The 18190-nt window shown below is 32.3% G+C and overlaps 1 protein-coding gene across 1 annotated transcript in view; it reads left to right on the top strand.

Moving 5' to 3' along the window:
- LOC108917735 (synaptic vesicle membrane protein VAT-1 homolog-like) overlaps positions 1-18190 on the top strand; it is a 111318-nt gene that overhangs the window by 68314 nt on the left and 24814 nt on the right. Inside the window, exon 3 of the mRNA XM_018724477.1 lies at positions 4467-4682. Coding sequence (XP_018579993.1) covers positions 4467-4682 — 216 coding nt within the window. The remainder of the gene's footprint in view (positions 1-4466; positions 4683-18190) is intronic.

Raw genomic sequence — 18190 nt, 5'->3', positions numbered from 1 at the left:
AAATTTTGAGCTAAGAAATCTGGAAACTAGACATTAGGGGCTTTAAAATAATTTTTTTAAAACCTTGATACGATCATTTTTAACTGAGATAGCATTCTGAAAAATCACTAAAATTTCGAAAAATTTTTTTGCTCCCTTAATTTTTTGTAGAAGTTTATATACGACTAGAATGAATGAATCCCGCCTTTAGATTTATGACGCCACTGATTTTGATAATTTTTATGAAGTTAGACTACAATTACCAAAGACAATCAGAACTTTGAATAATTGATATATTACGTCATATAATTAAGCAGTATTTAGTACAACTGAGTACAATACATTAGGAAAACAAAAAATAACAATATTAAGTTAAAAAAAATATCAGTCCCCCGAACGTAGAATGTCACAAAATGAATAACGTTAATAAGCAACCACCACGCAATTTTTTAACAGAGAAGTAATACCAAATACAGTTACAAGAAAATAAAAATGAAGGAGAATGGTATTCGGATACTAATACTACACACGTTTAACAACAAACCATAATTTTTTCGTATACGAGTATATATTCAGAGTTGTCAGTATTACAGGTAACCATAGTACAGCTATAGTTAAAATCTGCAGATCACTTTTTCTCAGAGTCTGTAACTAGTATTTGCTCTGGAAGAACCTTTCAGTTCGTCACACACTCCTTGTTGTCGACTCGGCTAGCCTCCCTCTCCTTGCATTATCGTTCATAGCCGCACTCGAACTACAAATGCGAACTTTATTCATACTCAAAAGGACCAAAATTAACGAATTAAATGATTGATTAGGATATTATGTATTTAGTGAATGAAATGGAATCCTTACAATGCTCCAGTTCTTTTATAGTTGCTTGAATATTGAATGACCTCCGATTATGATGGATTGTCATTATGCAGAGGCGTTCATGACGATTTTTGGAAAATGTTAGACATACTCCATTCTCCAGAAATCCGCTATTAGTTCCTATATGTGTTACTATCAACGGTCCCCCATTCCATATGGCGTTCTTGCTAGTTGTACATTTTTCACATTTCCATCTTGCCATATTCTCTTCACTGTATATCACTCACTAAGCCATGTTCCGTTAGTATAATACATTTTTCTTCTTGCTGGTGATATTTTTTAATTTTCTTCAGATAATCTGTTCTCAATATATCTATATCGCATCTGCCAATAAGAAAACTTTTTTGTCAACTTTCTCGTACTGAAAATTCATAATATGTACGACAATTGTTCTCAAATTATCTTTGCCAAGGACTGATTTCTTTTTCACCTATAACCTGAATTACTTCTTCTAGTACTAGTACTGAGAATATTCATCAGAAACGAATACTTATTTTCTTTTATTAACGGAGAATGGATAAACCGAGTATTGTGTTTTTTTTTTGCTACAGACACGTTATTTTTAAGGTTGAATATGATTGTGATAAAATTATAATGCATGTGGAGGGGTAGTTTGCATAAAATTTATTGTTTTTTATTGGTTCTAATAGGTTTATCAAGTTTTGTAAATACATCACTTTTTATGCAAAAAAAAGAATAATCTTGTTGACTGTCACCAAGACCATTTGCATTATTTTACTTACTATGTTTAACACTTCTATTTATTGTAAATTGTTTTGTATCTACTACTGCTTTGTATCAGTAGATTTGTCAATTAAGATGTTACATGCCATACTTTGTAAATTATATCTCACCCACACTCGTAATTCACAATATTTTATTATGTCTCGTCAACTAAAGTTAAAAGGTAAAAAAAAACATTTTTCAAACTCTATCACCACCATAGATTTCATTATTTGCACAAATTCTAGTCTTCTTTTTCCCATTCAAATTTATCGGAAACAATCGCTCTTATCGATGCGCAGCAAAAGCACCTTTTTGCATAAAAAGAACAAATCTCCTCGATTCTTCTAAGAAAACTTAAAAATTCATTGAGATGTAAAATAAAAAAGTGAACATCCACAGTATGCTACCTTTACACATGTTTCGTTCTAAATTTATCAACAATCTTTTGCTTTAAACATAATAATTATCGGGTTTTCCCAAAGAAACTGAAAATTATAGAAAGAACAAACAGTGCAATTTTTCTCCATAAAAGCTGCCGTTTTTCACGACTGGGTGACCAGTGGGAGGAATTATTATTTTAAGACAAAAATTTGTAATATAATTTTGCTGCACAACTAAGCAATAACAAAACAGCGTAGTGGCAATGAGGAAAAGGGGGAGTGGAAAATTCATGATACTCAGTAGTATACTCCTTACATATATGGTTTTTCCTGTCTCCTTTAGTGAGAATAGGCCCCTCTAATTAATATCTTTGAGGAGCACCCTTAATAAATATGCATTTTCCGAAAAATATTGATAAGTATAGGAACCTTTTTACTATTTGAACAAAATCTAAATAAAACTTATAAACTATTCAAGAACACTCTGTATACACTTGTTTGATACAGCAATTGTTTTAAACATATTATTGTAATTAAGTCGTATTTTTACATACTTAAAAACTTGCAGTTTTCAGAGTGTTCAAATAAATCAAAAGTAATTAAACTTTCTTAATTTTTTCCATCATAGTTAGTATTCCAAAAAAGTAGGTGGATCATTCGTCGACTGTTTCACCTATTGATGAGAATACGTTCAACATCGGTATATGTCTGGTGGATCTGCTGACGAATGATCGTAACTGTTTACTATAGTACGATCATTTTCGATGCAAAGTAATAAATCATTGCCTGTCAAGGGAACCAATGAAGTACGCCTTTAAGGGTTTTACAAATTGAATAATTTATTTATACATTATGTAGGGACGAGGGGATCAGTTCAGGTCTGGCACCCTTGTTGCTACAAAGATACCTTTATTCTCATAAACTATTTATTTAAAATGTAATTTATTATAAATCCAATTTGTTTCCTAAATTCCACATATGTACTACATTTTACCTCTGTACGCGCCACTGTTGTTTACTTGTTTTTTGGAAGCGCTCTCTAATTGACGGCAAAGCTCGCCAGGTTAGTATTTGACGTATAACCGTCCAGTTCGTACACTCGATGCACCTGGGCGACTACAGCTACTACCAGAACACAGTGCGTATGCAGCGGTATTTCAGATTTTGCATTGAATTTCATTTTAAATTTGAAATGATTTACCTTACGCCTCCTACAAATGATGACACGATTTTCCTTTGATAAAAGGCCGACAATTTTTTGCTCTACTTTGCATCGTATACGATCCTACTATAGGTAGGGTCAGTTGGGGTAATTGTAAACGATTCTAATAAAATCAACTTTGATAAAGTCTAAAATTTGAAGTTTAACAGTTGTGAAGATAACCTTAATATTGGACATTCTCTGGAACACCTTCTAGAATGCGTTAAACGTGCAACTTAACATTGTTAACCGTTACCGAAAAAAAGGGTGTGTACAATTACCCAGGAAACAAAAAAATTATAGAAATATTGGGGCAAATGTAAACTAACTATTTATTGTTCTATAAATTCTAAATTCTATTGGGGTTGCAAGACGGCGTCCTGCAAACTCATAAGCTTTATGGTATTTTTTCTTCGTTTAATCCTTTTATATATAACCGCAATAGGAATATTGTCAGTCTCCCTGCCTGTCCTGTTTTATTGATATTGTGTACATCATTAACAGCATTAATAAGATCCAATTCGCTGTATCTTTCAATGTTCGGTCGTTTCTTCTGATAATTTCGCACCATTGTGTTTCTGAGAGTATATAGAAACGCGTTTACAATTACCCCTTAAATGTTTTTACAATTACCCCGTTTTAAATTTTATAACGGGGCAATTGTAAACACACATCTACTATGAATTTGTGAAGCCTAACCTAAAAAAGTAACGCAGTTTCACATTCATTCAATAATGAACGCTACTATATAAATAAATTGCCTTATCTTTATCAAAATCTGATTTATGCACATTTAAAAAGCAAAAGCAAATTCTGCTTAATAAACTTTTGAGTCGTATCTCCGAAAAATAACTGCCACAAGCAGAAAACCAACACAATGAAATCGTTATTGCTGTACTATAACAAAACATAAATCCACATGTCACGGATGCCGTTGTACGTCGTTGCTACCCGCCAAATTCAAAAGTTATGAAGCTTGTTTACAATTACCCCTGTTCACGATTACCCCAACTGACCCTATTGCCGGTATTATTCAGTAGTGGTCGGGCCAATAGCCCACGTAGTAATATCTCGAATATCATTTTTTTGAGTTCAGCCTCAAAAGCACCGGACTCCGAGTATGAAGACAAAACTATCACTATTGTTGTATAAAACTGATTTCGCTAACTAGCTTCACTAAGTCTAGAAAATTGCAGCGGTATACCTCAAAGAATATTGCGATGTGGGGTATCCACACGGCGATGCACCTTAAGTTTATTTTAAACGTATTTAATTTCTTTATCTTACATCTTTTTTTTGTGTTTCAGATTGGAGATCAGGTCGTGGCATTGCCAGAATACAGAGCTTGGGCAGAACTGGTAGCCGTCCCATCAAAATACGTATATAAGCTCCCCAAGGATTTGTCCCACTTAGATGCCGTTACCATCACGATGAACTACACGGTAGCCTACATCTTGCTCTTCGAGATCGCTGGCCTAACCGAAGGAAAATCGATCCTCGTGCACTCCGTTGGAGGAGGTGTGGTAAGTACCACTTTAACTATTCATGGACAGTGTGAATGATGATATGATTACATCGCCGTAAGTGGATCTCGAGTGAATTTCCTTAGCAAAAGGAGTTGCTTTTCAGAATATAAATTCAGAATTATTACAAAAGTGTAAATTTTATGTAAAAGTTACTTATACATGTTTTTTTTATTAAATTTTACCTTGTTGAATCTGACGTCACATCAAAGACAGGTAATATTCTTATGTGCTAAGTACAAAAAGAATGTATATGTCGCAGGATAATCGCAAATTCAGTCTTTGTAAAATGCCTAGGCGTTTTATATGACGACAAATTGTAAAGTGATAGGTAAATACAATTTTTTTACAATTTAATTGAAAAATTTTTAGGCATTTCATGAAATAGCAAATTATGTCATTGCTATTATAGTTCGTACAATATTGTGTAGAAATATAGAAATTTTTTAATTCTATATAATAATATATAAAAAAATAAATGATAATTCTTACATTTCATTTTTATTTCATTTCTACAAACTTTAAAATATGTATTATGTTACTTATTTTAACAAGTTCTGGGTCTTCTAACATCTTGAAACCCAAGTTGTTAAAGTGAAAACAGCAAAAAATACTGCTAATTTACCTTGTTAACTAACCTAGAAACTAGAAAATTAATAATCCGCGCCTGACTTACAATTCGCCTAACTCGAGAGCAGTCTCATTATAATACGTCTGAATATGTTCAGTTTGTTCTAGGCGCAATGAATGGCTTTTGCGTTCATTTTGCAATGAGACTTATTATTCGGCGTTTTCGGCAAATTGTAAAAAATTGTATTTATACATCAGTTTACAATTTGCCTACTATCAAAATAAATGAAATAGACCCCTGAGTTTGGAAACCGATATTAAGAAAACGTATTGGCAAAATAATTTGAAATTTGAACCATGTATAGCCCCACTATTATTCTATTGTGTGCTAAAATTTCAGTTAGTTTCGTTATCCCATTGTTTAGTTAATGAAAATGTTGAAAAAATCACGGTTTTCTGCCTACAAAATTGATACCTCTCAGTTTAATTCGTCGTAATTTTTTTTTAATTGATAAAAAAATTCCAAATTTTTACTGACGATAAGTCGAAATATTGTCTTTAGTACTGTGAAGATCATTTGTCTCAAAAGCTCTTCGTTTTTATATTTTTAAACAAAACAGAAGGGAGTGCTATCTCCGTAAATATTGCATTCTTTAAAAAAAAAAAAGAAAAAGACACTCGAGTAGTAAATAATTGTAAACAACAATCTGAAAAATTTGTTAAAATAATACAGTTATAAAGGCTATACCGCATACCCTGCATCAGACCGTGAACGTAATTGACCATTCCGATACTGTTTTTAAGAATATCATATTTATAACTATTATTTTAACAATTTTTTTCAGATTGTTGTTTACAGTTATTTACTACGAAACTAACTGAAATTTTAGCACACAATAGAGTAATAGTGAGGCTATATATGGTCCAAATTTCAAATCTTTTTTGCCCCTACGTTTTCTTAATATCGGTTTCCAAACTGAGGGGTCTATTTCATTTACTTCGATAGTAGTCATTTATAAAACACCTGGGCATTTTATAAAAAGACTAGATTTGCAATTAGCCTGCGACATAGACAATAAGTACTACATATGTATTATTTAATTATTGCATTTAAAAATGTATTTGCGACAAAAAATTCGTCTTATTTTTTATTTATTCAAAATTAATATGTGTGTTAATATTAACATGCTCAAAGAATGTCTGTTTTACAAAATACTCTTTCTCAAACTTTATGCTATTAAACTGCCTATTAGAGGACATGTTTTGGTATGAGCTAAAATTTAATTTACTGACAGTCGTTGTGTGTATTTTTTGTTATCGTACATTACCTGATAAAAGATGTCTCTTAACATTTTTTTTATTTGGAAATTGTTATGTAAGGTAATGAGCGAATATTGCAAAAAACTCATAAAATTAAATTGCAATGGCGTGCATATTATTTTTTTAAATAATTGCCTACACGCACACAACTGGTTTTTGAGCATACGTTAATATACACTTTTTTTCATAAAATGATTCGAAATATTTTAGATTACTTGGGAGTCGTTTTATATTTATAGCTTATTTTATACTAATTTATACTCGAATGTTTTTTTCTTTGTAATAAATTGAGAATCAAATGGTCTGATCGAAGTTGTGGATGTTTTAATGAAGTTGTCTTCCAAAATCGTCAATGGTTAATATAATTATTGTGTACAATTGCATACAATTTTAACTGTATTTAATTGTCACTAGCATAACTTGTATTAACCTCAACCAATTTTGGGGATATTTGAGTAGAAGTGATATTTTTCAAAATATTTAACATCATGTATTTCTAAAACTAAACCATTTTAAAACATACACTTACGTGAACTTTTTTTGTAGAAAAAATCTGTGTTATCGGAACTGTACTTAAGAACTAGTCTGTATAGGTACAGTTAAGTTTACAAATCAATATTTATTCATAGTTGTCATTCACCATTTGCGATAAAGTGAATATCCTTCTCAATCATTAAGTAGACATATTGAAAATTGTAGTGAAATTTAATCATAAGTGGTGCCTGCCAAAAGGACCCCCCACTGTATGAAAATGTTGGTTTTTGTTTTACTGACCAAAAGTTTCCACAGGACTTGGATCCGAAAATCAATTATTTTCTTCTTATAGGAGTCTGAGTTTGGTATTTGGCATATTTCAAAAATGTTAATTAACAACTTTTCATCCGATTCATTTTTTCTATAAACATTTCACAAATGTTATTCTTTTTATTGAAATATTCAGACCGTTATAAGTAGGAAAAAATTGATTTTCAGACCCAAGTACTGTGTAGACTTTTGGTCAGTAACGCAAGACCTACAACTTACCACTATTTCAACCAGCACACATTTTTACCGAGCCCACATTTTTATAAAGACAGTCCAGGGTCCTTAATGATTTGCTTTTACATTTTAAGTTTCATTTTTGCGTGATTAAGAAACGACATCGTTTCTACAAACAAAGCCTAATTGACGACACAACATAAAGGGTAGTCACGATGCAGAACGACGACCTTTATTTTAAGTGTGTCCATATTGTTCTTCGCCACCATATGGAAGCTATTCCTGTTGAAAACCCTATGTTTTCGTGGCCACATTTGATATGGAGATCGAATATACCTGGCGAACAGTGCGTGTTTAAAAAAAATACGTGGTCCTTACCCCGGGTGGCAACAGGTCGTAGGTGTCCCGTCTGCGGTGTATTTGGCGCCGCGACGGCCGGCGTCCCACGGTCTACTCGATTTAAGATTCATATCGATCGACCGGTGAGGGCGCGGCGCGAGACAGCCGGCCACGCGGCGGCGGTGTCTGGAGTTACGGCGGGCGCAAGGCACAGGCCGTCGCCGCGGCAGCCTGTCAGTGACATTTGCATTTCATGGCCCGCTAAATATTAGAATGGGCTTGCCCCGACGGGGAAGTATTTAAGGGTGAGGGTTTCGAATAATTGGATGATGGAGCAGATGAAGTAATTTGATTATTGGATTTCGGCGGCCGGTGATGTGATGTCGAGTCCGGCGACATCTGGAGACATTCGCTTTGATGAAATATTTCACTGTTAACAGGGTCATTCCGCATTTTCTTTTTCATTTCTTTTTCGGCATTTCATAATTTTTTAATTTAATGTATTGTAGATTTACACTTAACAAGCTGTATTATCGACCATTGTTGCTATTCCTATTCGTTCATAATTCTAAATATCATACTTGTTATAACATGTCATACCTTGTCATAACATGTCATAACTTGTTAGGATTGAGTGCTAAAATAGACAGGATGCTCCGCGAGAAAATACACATTTTACTAGGGCGGCACGTTTGTAAACGAAAAAAATCGTATTTTCTCAGATTTTTAAGTAAATTACGTAATAATGATTGCACGCTCAATTGTTTTTCTTCTATAACTGCAGTTTTTCAAAAGTGCCATAAACTTCGATGGCATTGGTACACTTTCAAATTTTAGAACCCCGTAACTTTCGATAGGAGAAATATATTAAATTGTTTTATACCAGAAGACATGTTGTTAGTAGTTCTTTCAGCATGCCAAATATCAAAATTGTGGTAATTTGAAAAAATGCCATTTAAAAAAAGTTGGTGGCCAAAGCTAAAAGACAAAGCTTGGTTATTTTGCCTTACCTCTGTTTTATCACTTAAATTTAAAGACCGGCATAGAAATGGGCAACTTTGGCCACAAAAAGTGTTTTTAAAAAAAAATTTAATAAATTTTAGGGCCCATGGAAGTAAAAAGAACAAAAAAATTAAATTTTTATTGTTTATTTAACAAAAGTAATTAAATTTTACAATAAAAAAAAAAATTAACCCTTTGAGAATATAAAATAAAAATATATTCTATATAAACATTAAATATACATAAAAATAGCTTATTTAATTTATTTGTCTCATGGATTGTAAAAAATTATCTCTTGAAGTGTTGCGGTGTATTAATGACCTCTAAAATGTCTTCAAGTTTATACCAAAGGACATCTTCAGACGAAGGCCGCGCCACTTTTTTCAAACGATTTGATCTTAAATGTTTTCTTATTTTCTTTTAATTTAAATGAATAACTTGTCCTGAGTAAACTTGGTTTGCATATAAAAATAAAACAAAGTTTCCATTGTTAATATGGTCAATTGTCTTGTTGTCATTGCTTGGTGTTGTCAGATCTTGATTGGCAACTTCCCCTCACCAAGATGACCTTGATCGGCAACTTCCTCATCAAGGTCACATAATCCCTCTACCAGCTAGGAGTAAAAGTTTGACTCGATGGCGTATGAACAGAAGTCTGCTAATGTATAAGTCCATTTTTATATAATTGGCCAAAGCCACCCAAGTTTACAGTATTTTATTAAATAATAACAGAAAAACTTGACGAGGTTGATATTAAAAAATAATTACAAATAAACGTAAATTAAACTTAAGTATAAGTAATATATAAACATAGTCCAACATTGTTAGTAGTATGACTAAATTAAAAAATATATAACTGAAAACTCATAACCGTATTCTTTATCTTAAAGAAATCACACATTCTTGATTTAGTTATTCTGTGTTAATCTATTAAACTAAAATTAGTTTCAAAAAGTCATTGAACTGATATACAAAGACTCAATTTACTAAAAATAAAAATACTCCTCTTTCAAAATATATGGTATATATAGAAATTTTTTGAGATTCTTAGTGAAGTACCTTCCAGTATCTTCACACATGATTTCACTTATCTACTTCAAAAGTTATCGTGGAGACAAAACGGATGGCAATTTTTTTTTATAGATGTATATGGCTAGTTAATCTTCAGAATAAATAAATACATGCTGATGCCATTTTTGTAGTGAAGTTGACGATGATTTTGTCAACTTTTTATGTCCTTTAGGAATGAAAAAAATTGCATTTATCGGCCTGTTGAGTATGGTAATGGAATTGTGAAAATATTCCAGAAATGAATGACATTACAAACTTCATTATTCAATTTTTCAAGACTTGTTCATTAATTTATAAGAAACCACAGTTGTCTAAGTAAATAAAATATTAATCATTTTGCTCAAACGTCTTAAGAGGTTCCTCAAAAATAGATGTGAAACACGATCTTTAATCAACCACCTAAGAATAATTGAACTTCAAAGTTGGTATCATTTCCAACTATGTATAGTCGAGAAATGTTTTACTTGAACCATCAGATACAGTTATTAATATTAATGAATACGACACTATTGTCATATTCTTACTTTGACACCAACTTGCGTAGACGAATGTTTGTATTTTCTAAAAATATTCGCTTTCGTGTATGAATGTTTACTAAAGCAGTCTGTCTTTACATACCACCTAAAATCTCTTTAAAAAATATTGGTAGGAGTACAAACCTAAGTCGATTTTTCCACAGTTGCGGAGACGAATATTTGCCAATTCTACGAATATTCGCTATTCATTCATATACTTACGAATATTTACTAAAGCAGTCTGCCTTTATATATCACCTAAAATTATTCGGGTCTTTTAATGTATGTTATTTTATTGATTCTGAAGACGGAAAATATTCATATTTGAGCAATATATCAAATATTCTTCTTCTTCTTCTTTGTCCCTACTAGTGTTAAACTGCCATAATATTGAATATTCATGTATTACGCAAGTGCGAAACCGGGGTTGTCGTATACGACTTTATTAATCAATTTCACATAAAAATGAAAACAATATCCAGTATCTAACCGTTACTTTCGCAACGCTTCCCGTTAGCCGGCTTTGTACGGGTTTTAATAAAGGAATATCAATGAATTTATATCATCTGCCATTCAGCAACGTTTGATGGGGCCGTAAAGGCGAGGCAATAAAACCGCTGGGTTGATTTATGTGGTAATGAAATACCCATCTGGAGAGGCAAAGGCGACAGCACGAGGCTGGATCGAGAGGCCGCGTCGCGGTGGACTAATTGACGCGCCAAGGGTTGTGCACGGTGAAGGGTCGATAACCAGGATAAACACGTCGGCGGGGGTTTTTCCCGCACGATCTCGTATTGTTCGAGTTAAAAGCCAACGGTCAACTCGGCTATTTTTAATTGTTTTTGTAGCATATCGAAATATTTTCAAACAATAGTCTAGACTTACTGTCATTTTCTTAGTTCGTTTCAAAACTTAATAATTCTCATCTAACAAGTCTTCATACACCATCACTTTTTTGCAAAACCGTAATTAATATGTCCGTTAAAAAGAAAATTTAAAAAATAGTAGCCTTGTCCAGATCTACAGTGTTCACTTTTGTTTTTAAACAAATGCCCGATGCAAAAACGAAACATAACGTTATTGAAATGTTTTTTTGCTTTAATATTTCAAATAGACTATTTCAAAGTGAAACAGCTACAGGAGTTTTTCTAGGTTACATATTTCTGAATTTAAAAAGGATACATAAAAAACGTTGCAGATGGAGTATGGAGTACATCTTGAAAAAATCTTTCGAGAGTTGTATATAGAGGATGATGTTGGATCCCAAAATTTTTTGCCACCCACTGATTTCGAATTAAAAAGATCGGTAAAATTCGTGGTTGAAAACAGGATTGCATTGTCGAAAGCAAAAGAGTTGCATGAACAAAATTTGGACAAGACATAGCTAATATAATGCGAAACATCGCCGTAATGTTAAAAATGTTGTCACCGCCGTTCTTGGGGGTGAAAATTCGGAATATTTGAAATTATTCAATTTTCGTGGTTGAAAACAGGATTGCATTGTCGAAACCAAGAGAGTTGCATGAACAAAATTTGGACAGGACATAGCTAATACAATGCGAAACCTCGCCTTAATGTTAAAAACGGTGTCACCGCCGTTCTTGGTGGTGAAAATTCGAAATATTTGAAATTATTCAATTGCTTCTGAATTTGTCTGTATTTGTGTTCACAACAGTTGTTTGCGGGCGAATTTATTTTCCATCCTCTATGAAAAACAAGAAGTAGATGCATTTTTATAAATGTTTTTACACAAATGTTTACCAACAGATTTTGTACATTTTATTGCATGTTTGAAGACAAAAGTATGCAGATCTGGGCCTGACTTTAATGGCCATATATACAGGGTATGTTTCAGTACAATGTACAATACATTTTAGAGGTAACAGAATATCAGAAAAATACAATTTTTACAAATGGACTATAGAGTATATATAGTCTTCCGTTTTCAAGATATAGGGCGCTAAAGTTTAATTTTTTTATAATGAATTTTGGAAATATCTCCAAAAGTGGAACCTTATTGAACTCGATTTAACGAGGTTAAAATGGCCTGGTTTGCCTCCTACATCTTAACTTCAAAAGCAGGCTTGGTTTGCCGTTTGCCTAAGTGTCGTTTTTAAATTTAAAAAAAAAACTCAGTAAATCTCTCAGTACAATTTTTTTAACGGGAATAACATTTTTATTATTTTTTTTTGTTTTAGGCTTCATAAAAATCTTACGGAGAACTATAATGAAACTTGAGATACCAGGGTTTAAGGCATGCTGAATTAAGCTACTTTATCAGACCTTTTACAAAAAAATACCTTAATAAGAGTTCACTATAAATCATCCCTCGAAAAAAACATATAAGGTCGATAGTGCAATCGTGACAATGGCACCTGGTTTTGTAAGTGCATGCAGACAATTTTTTTTAGTACAAACAAAGAAGCAGCCATAAAAATAAACCCCAAGAGCTCCATACCCCACAATATTATAAAACAAACTCTATACTGAAATTCTAAATTCTCGACTCAGTTTTCTTGACTGTATAACCATTTTTACAGTACAGAGATCTGAAATTATTAATAAAAATTTCTATAAACTATGATTTGCCAACAAAGAGCGTGTTTCATCACACTATTTTTTGAAAATATTTAACTCTTGAAAAACATTTATATTAACATACATACAGGTTCGGAAAGTCACCATGGTTCATCGGTCGTTACGTGAGAGCGACAAAGTAAGTCATAGAAATCCGTGCGATAGACAAGGATGGTTACATTGAAGACGTTTCATAATCTGAATAGTTCAAACCCGAAAAGGGCGGTGACTATTCAGATTATGAAACGTCTTCACTATAGCCATCCTTGTCTATCGCACGGATTTCTTCACTTTACTTTGTCGCTAGCATGTAAAGGTAGATGGACGATGTGGATTTTCCAGCCCTGTATGTTAAATAACAAAGGATTTAGGTCTCGAAATTTGCTAACGAAAAATTGGAAGAATATTGACCGATTCTAACATCGAGCGGTTTGAAAGATTCGATTGAAACCAACGGAATACAACTCACTCGTACCAACTTCAGCAACATAATTCGATGATCTATATCTTCAAAAGCATTACTAAAATCTGTGTAAATATGATCTACCTGTAAGTTACGGTCTATATTACAAATGTCATATTCTGCATATATACAGGGAGTTTCTCCTAAGGGGATTTTCCTGTAACTCTGTAACAGTAAAATTAAAAAATAAAATGGTTTTAATAAAAGTTGCCTGGTATCTTGTGGGTCATATAAAGAAAATATTTTTAGCTTTACAGGATGTGCCATTTCAAGTGGGCGCTACATTACTTTGTTATTTTAAATGGAACACCCTGTATATTATTGCATTTTTTTAATTCCTTGGTTAATATTAGGTAGAGTTTATTAAATATACATGATATATACGTTCTCGAGATATTCAGTTGTTTTTAAAAAAAATCACGATTTCAGCTCTCTAAGTGAGGCTAGATAGCATCTAAACCGTAAAAGTTAGAAACCTGCAGTTTTCACAGTTCGTTTTGGCATAAATTACTCTATCTTTTCATTTATGAGCAAAACGTGTACGTTGTTGAGACTCGGAAATACTGCGACTTACATTTAATAATCTTGCAAGTTAAAAATGGGTGAATGCAAAATTGAATGCCCTTTCGACTGATATAAGATTGTCCATACTTATCTCTAACAGCTTTCCAGAAAGATCAGGTTCTCTTCTAAAATCCGAAAAAGTAGCTATGATTGTATCAACGTCACGAAGGCCTTGCAAACAATGTTTATTGCACTGTTTGATATACAAAGCAAATTAAATGTCACTCTAGTTTTGATTAACGTTGTCATCTTTACATGGCCCACATGATTCCTGACAACTTTTATTAAAACCATTTTTTTATAAATTGTACAGTTACAGAGTTTCAGAAGTATTCCTCTTAGGTGGAACACCCTTTATAAACAGATTACTATCTGTAGGTATTTCTTTTTCATAAACCCATTTATTTACAGATTTAAGCAAATACAGTTATGTTATTCAAATCATGTGAAGTTTTTGTTATAAAATTAAAGTACCTTCTGTTTATATTGGGTACCTATACAAATTAAATTGGGTACTTAGGTTCTTATCTAAATATTAAACTTCTCCAAGGAAATATTTCGTTTTATATTCATGATTTATAGAACAGAGAGAAACCTGCTCAACATATATTTCCCTCAACCCTCTTTAAGTGGTAGGGTACTCGTATATCAAGAGTTTCCTAGGCGGTAACATAGCCTGCAGAATAATAATATGTGTTCCCTTTCCCTACGGAAGTCTCTAACTTCCGACCTAATCCTTGAGATTGTAATGATAGGCAGAAATATTTATCTTCCAATATACGACTTGTCTTTGTTAAATAATGTGACATAATTTTTAAAGAGTTTACGTTATTATCGAAGTTATTAAACTGCTGTGCGAGTGAAATAGTTCTTCAAGAAATAAGTATAAATCATATAGATATTGGTTCCATAAAATATCAAACCAATCGATTTTCATACTTGTTTTGAAATCAAGATCAAAAAACTTTTTTAAATACAGTCACGCTGTCAAACAAGTAATGTCTGTAAATGGATAAGCAGCAAACTATTCTAGTATACTTTCAAAATAATTTTGTGTGACACCAAAAAAGCTTTAGTTGGAGGTTGAAACCCAACCCAAAAGTGGTCTAAACTTTCTTGGTTCGATATTGAGTAACTTACATTTTTTTCACAATCGTTAGAGTGAAGCAATTTGGAATACAGTTAAATTTACTTGAATTCTATTTTCAGCCAATTGGTCTTATATTGTACAGATATTTCCCTGACACCCTGTAAATGAGCTACGTCTGTGCCTTCGTCGCAATTAGAGGAAGTAGTAAATTTGATTAAGTATATTAATCAACAAATGACTCATTAGATATTTCAGATTTCTTATCTTGCAGCTTCTCCCTTTTGTATTTATTTAAGTCCGAGTTATGACTAATATTCGTCATCCCTAAAAAATTACTTCCAATGTTTTATAGAAACTTAATTTGATGTAAAAATATAACGTTCATCAAATAGTAAATATAGCGTAAGTTGTTATTGTAATATATTATTATTATGATAGCCTATGTTCCCTAATGGAAATATCTCGTACTCCAAGTATTATCTTTTTTTAATCAGTACAACAGCATCTCCTGAAGCAATCGACGGGAGTACTAACCTCGGATTCGATAAATTGAATCTGCGTCACACTGATGTTCACATTTGTATGTATTGGAAGAAAATCTGTGTAAACTGAAATTTTTATCATGTGTCCTGTCAGAACCATATGCAAAACTTAACAATTTTACAATAAAAACGAAATTGATTTTACATCAGATTAGATAGGCTCCAATGCAGCGACTGTTTATGGCGTCGTTTCGCATGTTCCGAATAAAACATTTTTGTGTTTAAACGTACGAAGAACATTGTAGAATGTGAAACGTTCCGTAATTTTATGTAAACTTATTACGTACTTCAATTTGTTAAATTTGCGTAAAATACAGTGTGTCCCAGAAAAATTTCAACACCATTCTTTCGACCACAGACTCCTAAGATCAAAATAAAACAATTTAGACCTACTCACTCACTACAAAAGTTGACGCCTACTGAGATGTGACCTTCAATCTGGCACCAATAATCACCTCATTGAAATTGTTAAACAATGTAATCATTCAAAAGAATATCTTGTATTTTTGTTGTTCTACCATCACCTTTGTCGGAGATAGACACATGAAAACGTGTTTTTATTTTTTAGTATGTTCATTTCTCTTGTTTCGAAATCATGTGCATTTGTGCTTGTTAATAAATCCTCTCCTATTATCACGTCCGTATTGATATTTGGCAGTATCATTAAGTTTGCTATCGCATTACATCTTCTACGAGCATTTCCATGCTTATTATATTACATATTTAGTTCAGGTATTTTCTGTCGTTTGCAACAATTCGTATCTTCTTGATTTTCTGGATTTTATTCTAGAAAAGGCTTATACGTATTTTGTTAGAATGGTAGGTTATTGTTTGTTTCAACTGTTTCGTCTGGATCAGTGTCTATGGATTCTCTGGGATGTGAATAGTGGTTAATTGGTTTATATCTGTATATACAATTATGTTCCATTCTGGCTGCTTCTGTAGTTTATTTATTATTTTATTTTTTTATTTATTTTATTTTTATAATTTTTTTTTGTTTATTTATCTGTATTCTTTTTCTTTAACTTTTCTCTCCTTTTCCATCTTATTATATTTTTCATGATTCTGTCTTCTTCTGTACCTATTGTTTTTTCCTGTTCAAGCTTCTTTATTATTACCAAGTTTTTCTTTCCCTTCTCTTTCTCTTCGTACATATCTGTTTTAATATCTGTCTTTATTTTTTTGATTCTATGGTTGTTTTAATCGGTATGTCCTCTCTGGAGCAATGTTTTCTCTACTGCTCCCTTCATCCTTCCTGATTGTGTCTCAGGAACCTTGCCTTCTTTACTAGATTTTTATGATGTTTAAAAAAATGTGTATTCAAGAGTATTTCAGACTTCCATTATATTTAGCAGAACGATTCTGCATGTACAGATAAAGGAAAATATTTATATGAACATTTGTAGTTCCTGAAATGCTTCTTTAGAGTACGACTCTTTAAAAATTGTCCTAAAGATAATTTAAATTGAAGCTAAAGGTGTTACGTAGGCACAAATATGTTATGGGGTTTTGAAACGGGTGAAGATCTCATTTTGTAGTTTGGGATAAGTTACTAGTTTATTTTTAAAACACTTTGCTTTAGAGAAAAAAACTATTTGTTTTGAAATGCAGTTTCACTGTATTTGTCGTGTTTTAACATTAAAGTTTTAAAATCACTGTTCATATTTTTTATTTCTGTTGAAATATTTATGTTTACATTACATAAAATAACTTATGTTTCGGTGGGTATCGTAAAATTGACAATTTCTTAGAAGCCAGAGACAAAGATGCTTTTCAGCTCGTTGCTATGGGGGGATGACTCTGCATGTTAATTTTATCTCACAGAAATATACACTCATCGACTTAAAATTAATTCGATCCTTGCAAAACTTGGAGTAATTTGATGAACTGTAATTTTTTTTGTGGCCCAAATCCCAAAATGATTTTTTTTTAAACTGTAACAAATTACAAAGGTAAATTTACTAATTAGATCATCAAATTCGGGCCACAGAAAAAAAAATGTCGCTCATTAAACTACTGGAAATTTTATATCCACCGAATTTATTTATGATAAACTAAATCGAAAGTTTCTCTCAAAAATTTGAGAATTTGTTGCAAGATTTTGTAGAAGTATATTAGAAAAACACAGGCTGTGTTACCGTGACGGCCCATTAGAATATTTCAAAGCTTACTTCGGTTTCAATTTTGATTGAATTTAAGCGTTCGGGTTTTCGAGTACTTCCGGTTATGCCGGAAATAGCTGTCAACTTCGTTATTTTAAATCGAACACCCTATATAACGAGCGTTCAAATAAAAACGTGGTCGAAGTTGGCTCTGACACATTGAACGTAGGGAGTAGCTTATAGCGACCAACTTAACCTCATTTCTCAACGAGCTGTATAGCAGCTGTCAGTTTCAATAACGTTAATGACTATATAACTTTATTTTAAAGAATAATCGTGATAACAATAACAAACAATTAAAGGAGCTGCGGAAAG

Source organism: Anoplophora glabripennis, unplaced genomic scaffold (genome assembly GCF_000390285.2).
Source record: "Anoplophora glabripennis isolate ALB-LARVAE unplaced genomic scaffold, Agla_2.0 scaffold61, whole genome shotgun sequence".
NCBI lineage: Eukaryota > Metazoa > Arthropoda > Insecta > Coleoptera > Cerambycidae > Anoplophora > Anoplophora glabripennis.
The sequence above is the reverse complement of the archived record's forward strand: the minus strand, read 5'-3'. Positions and strand labels throughout refer to the sequence as shown.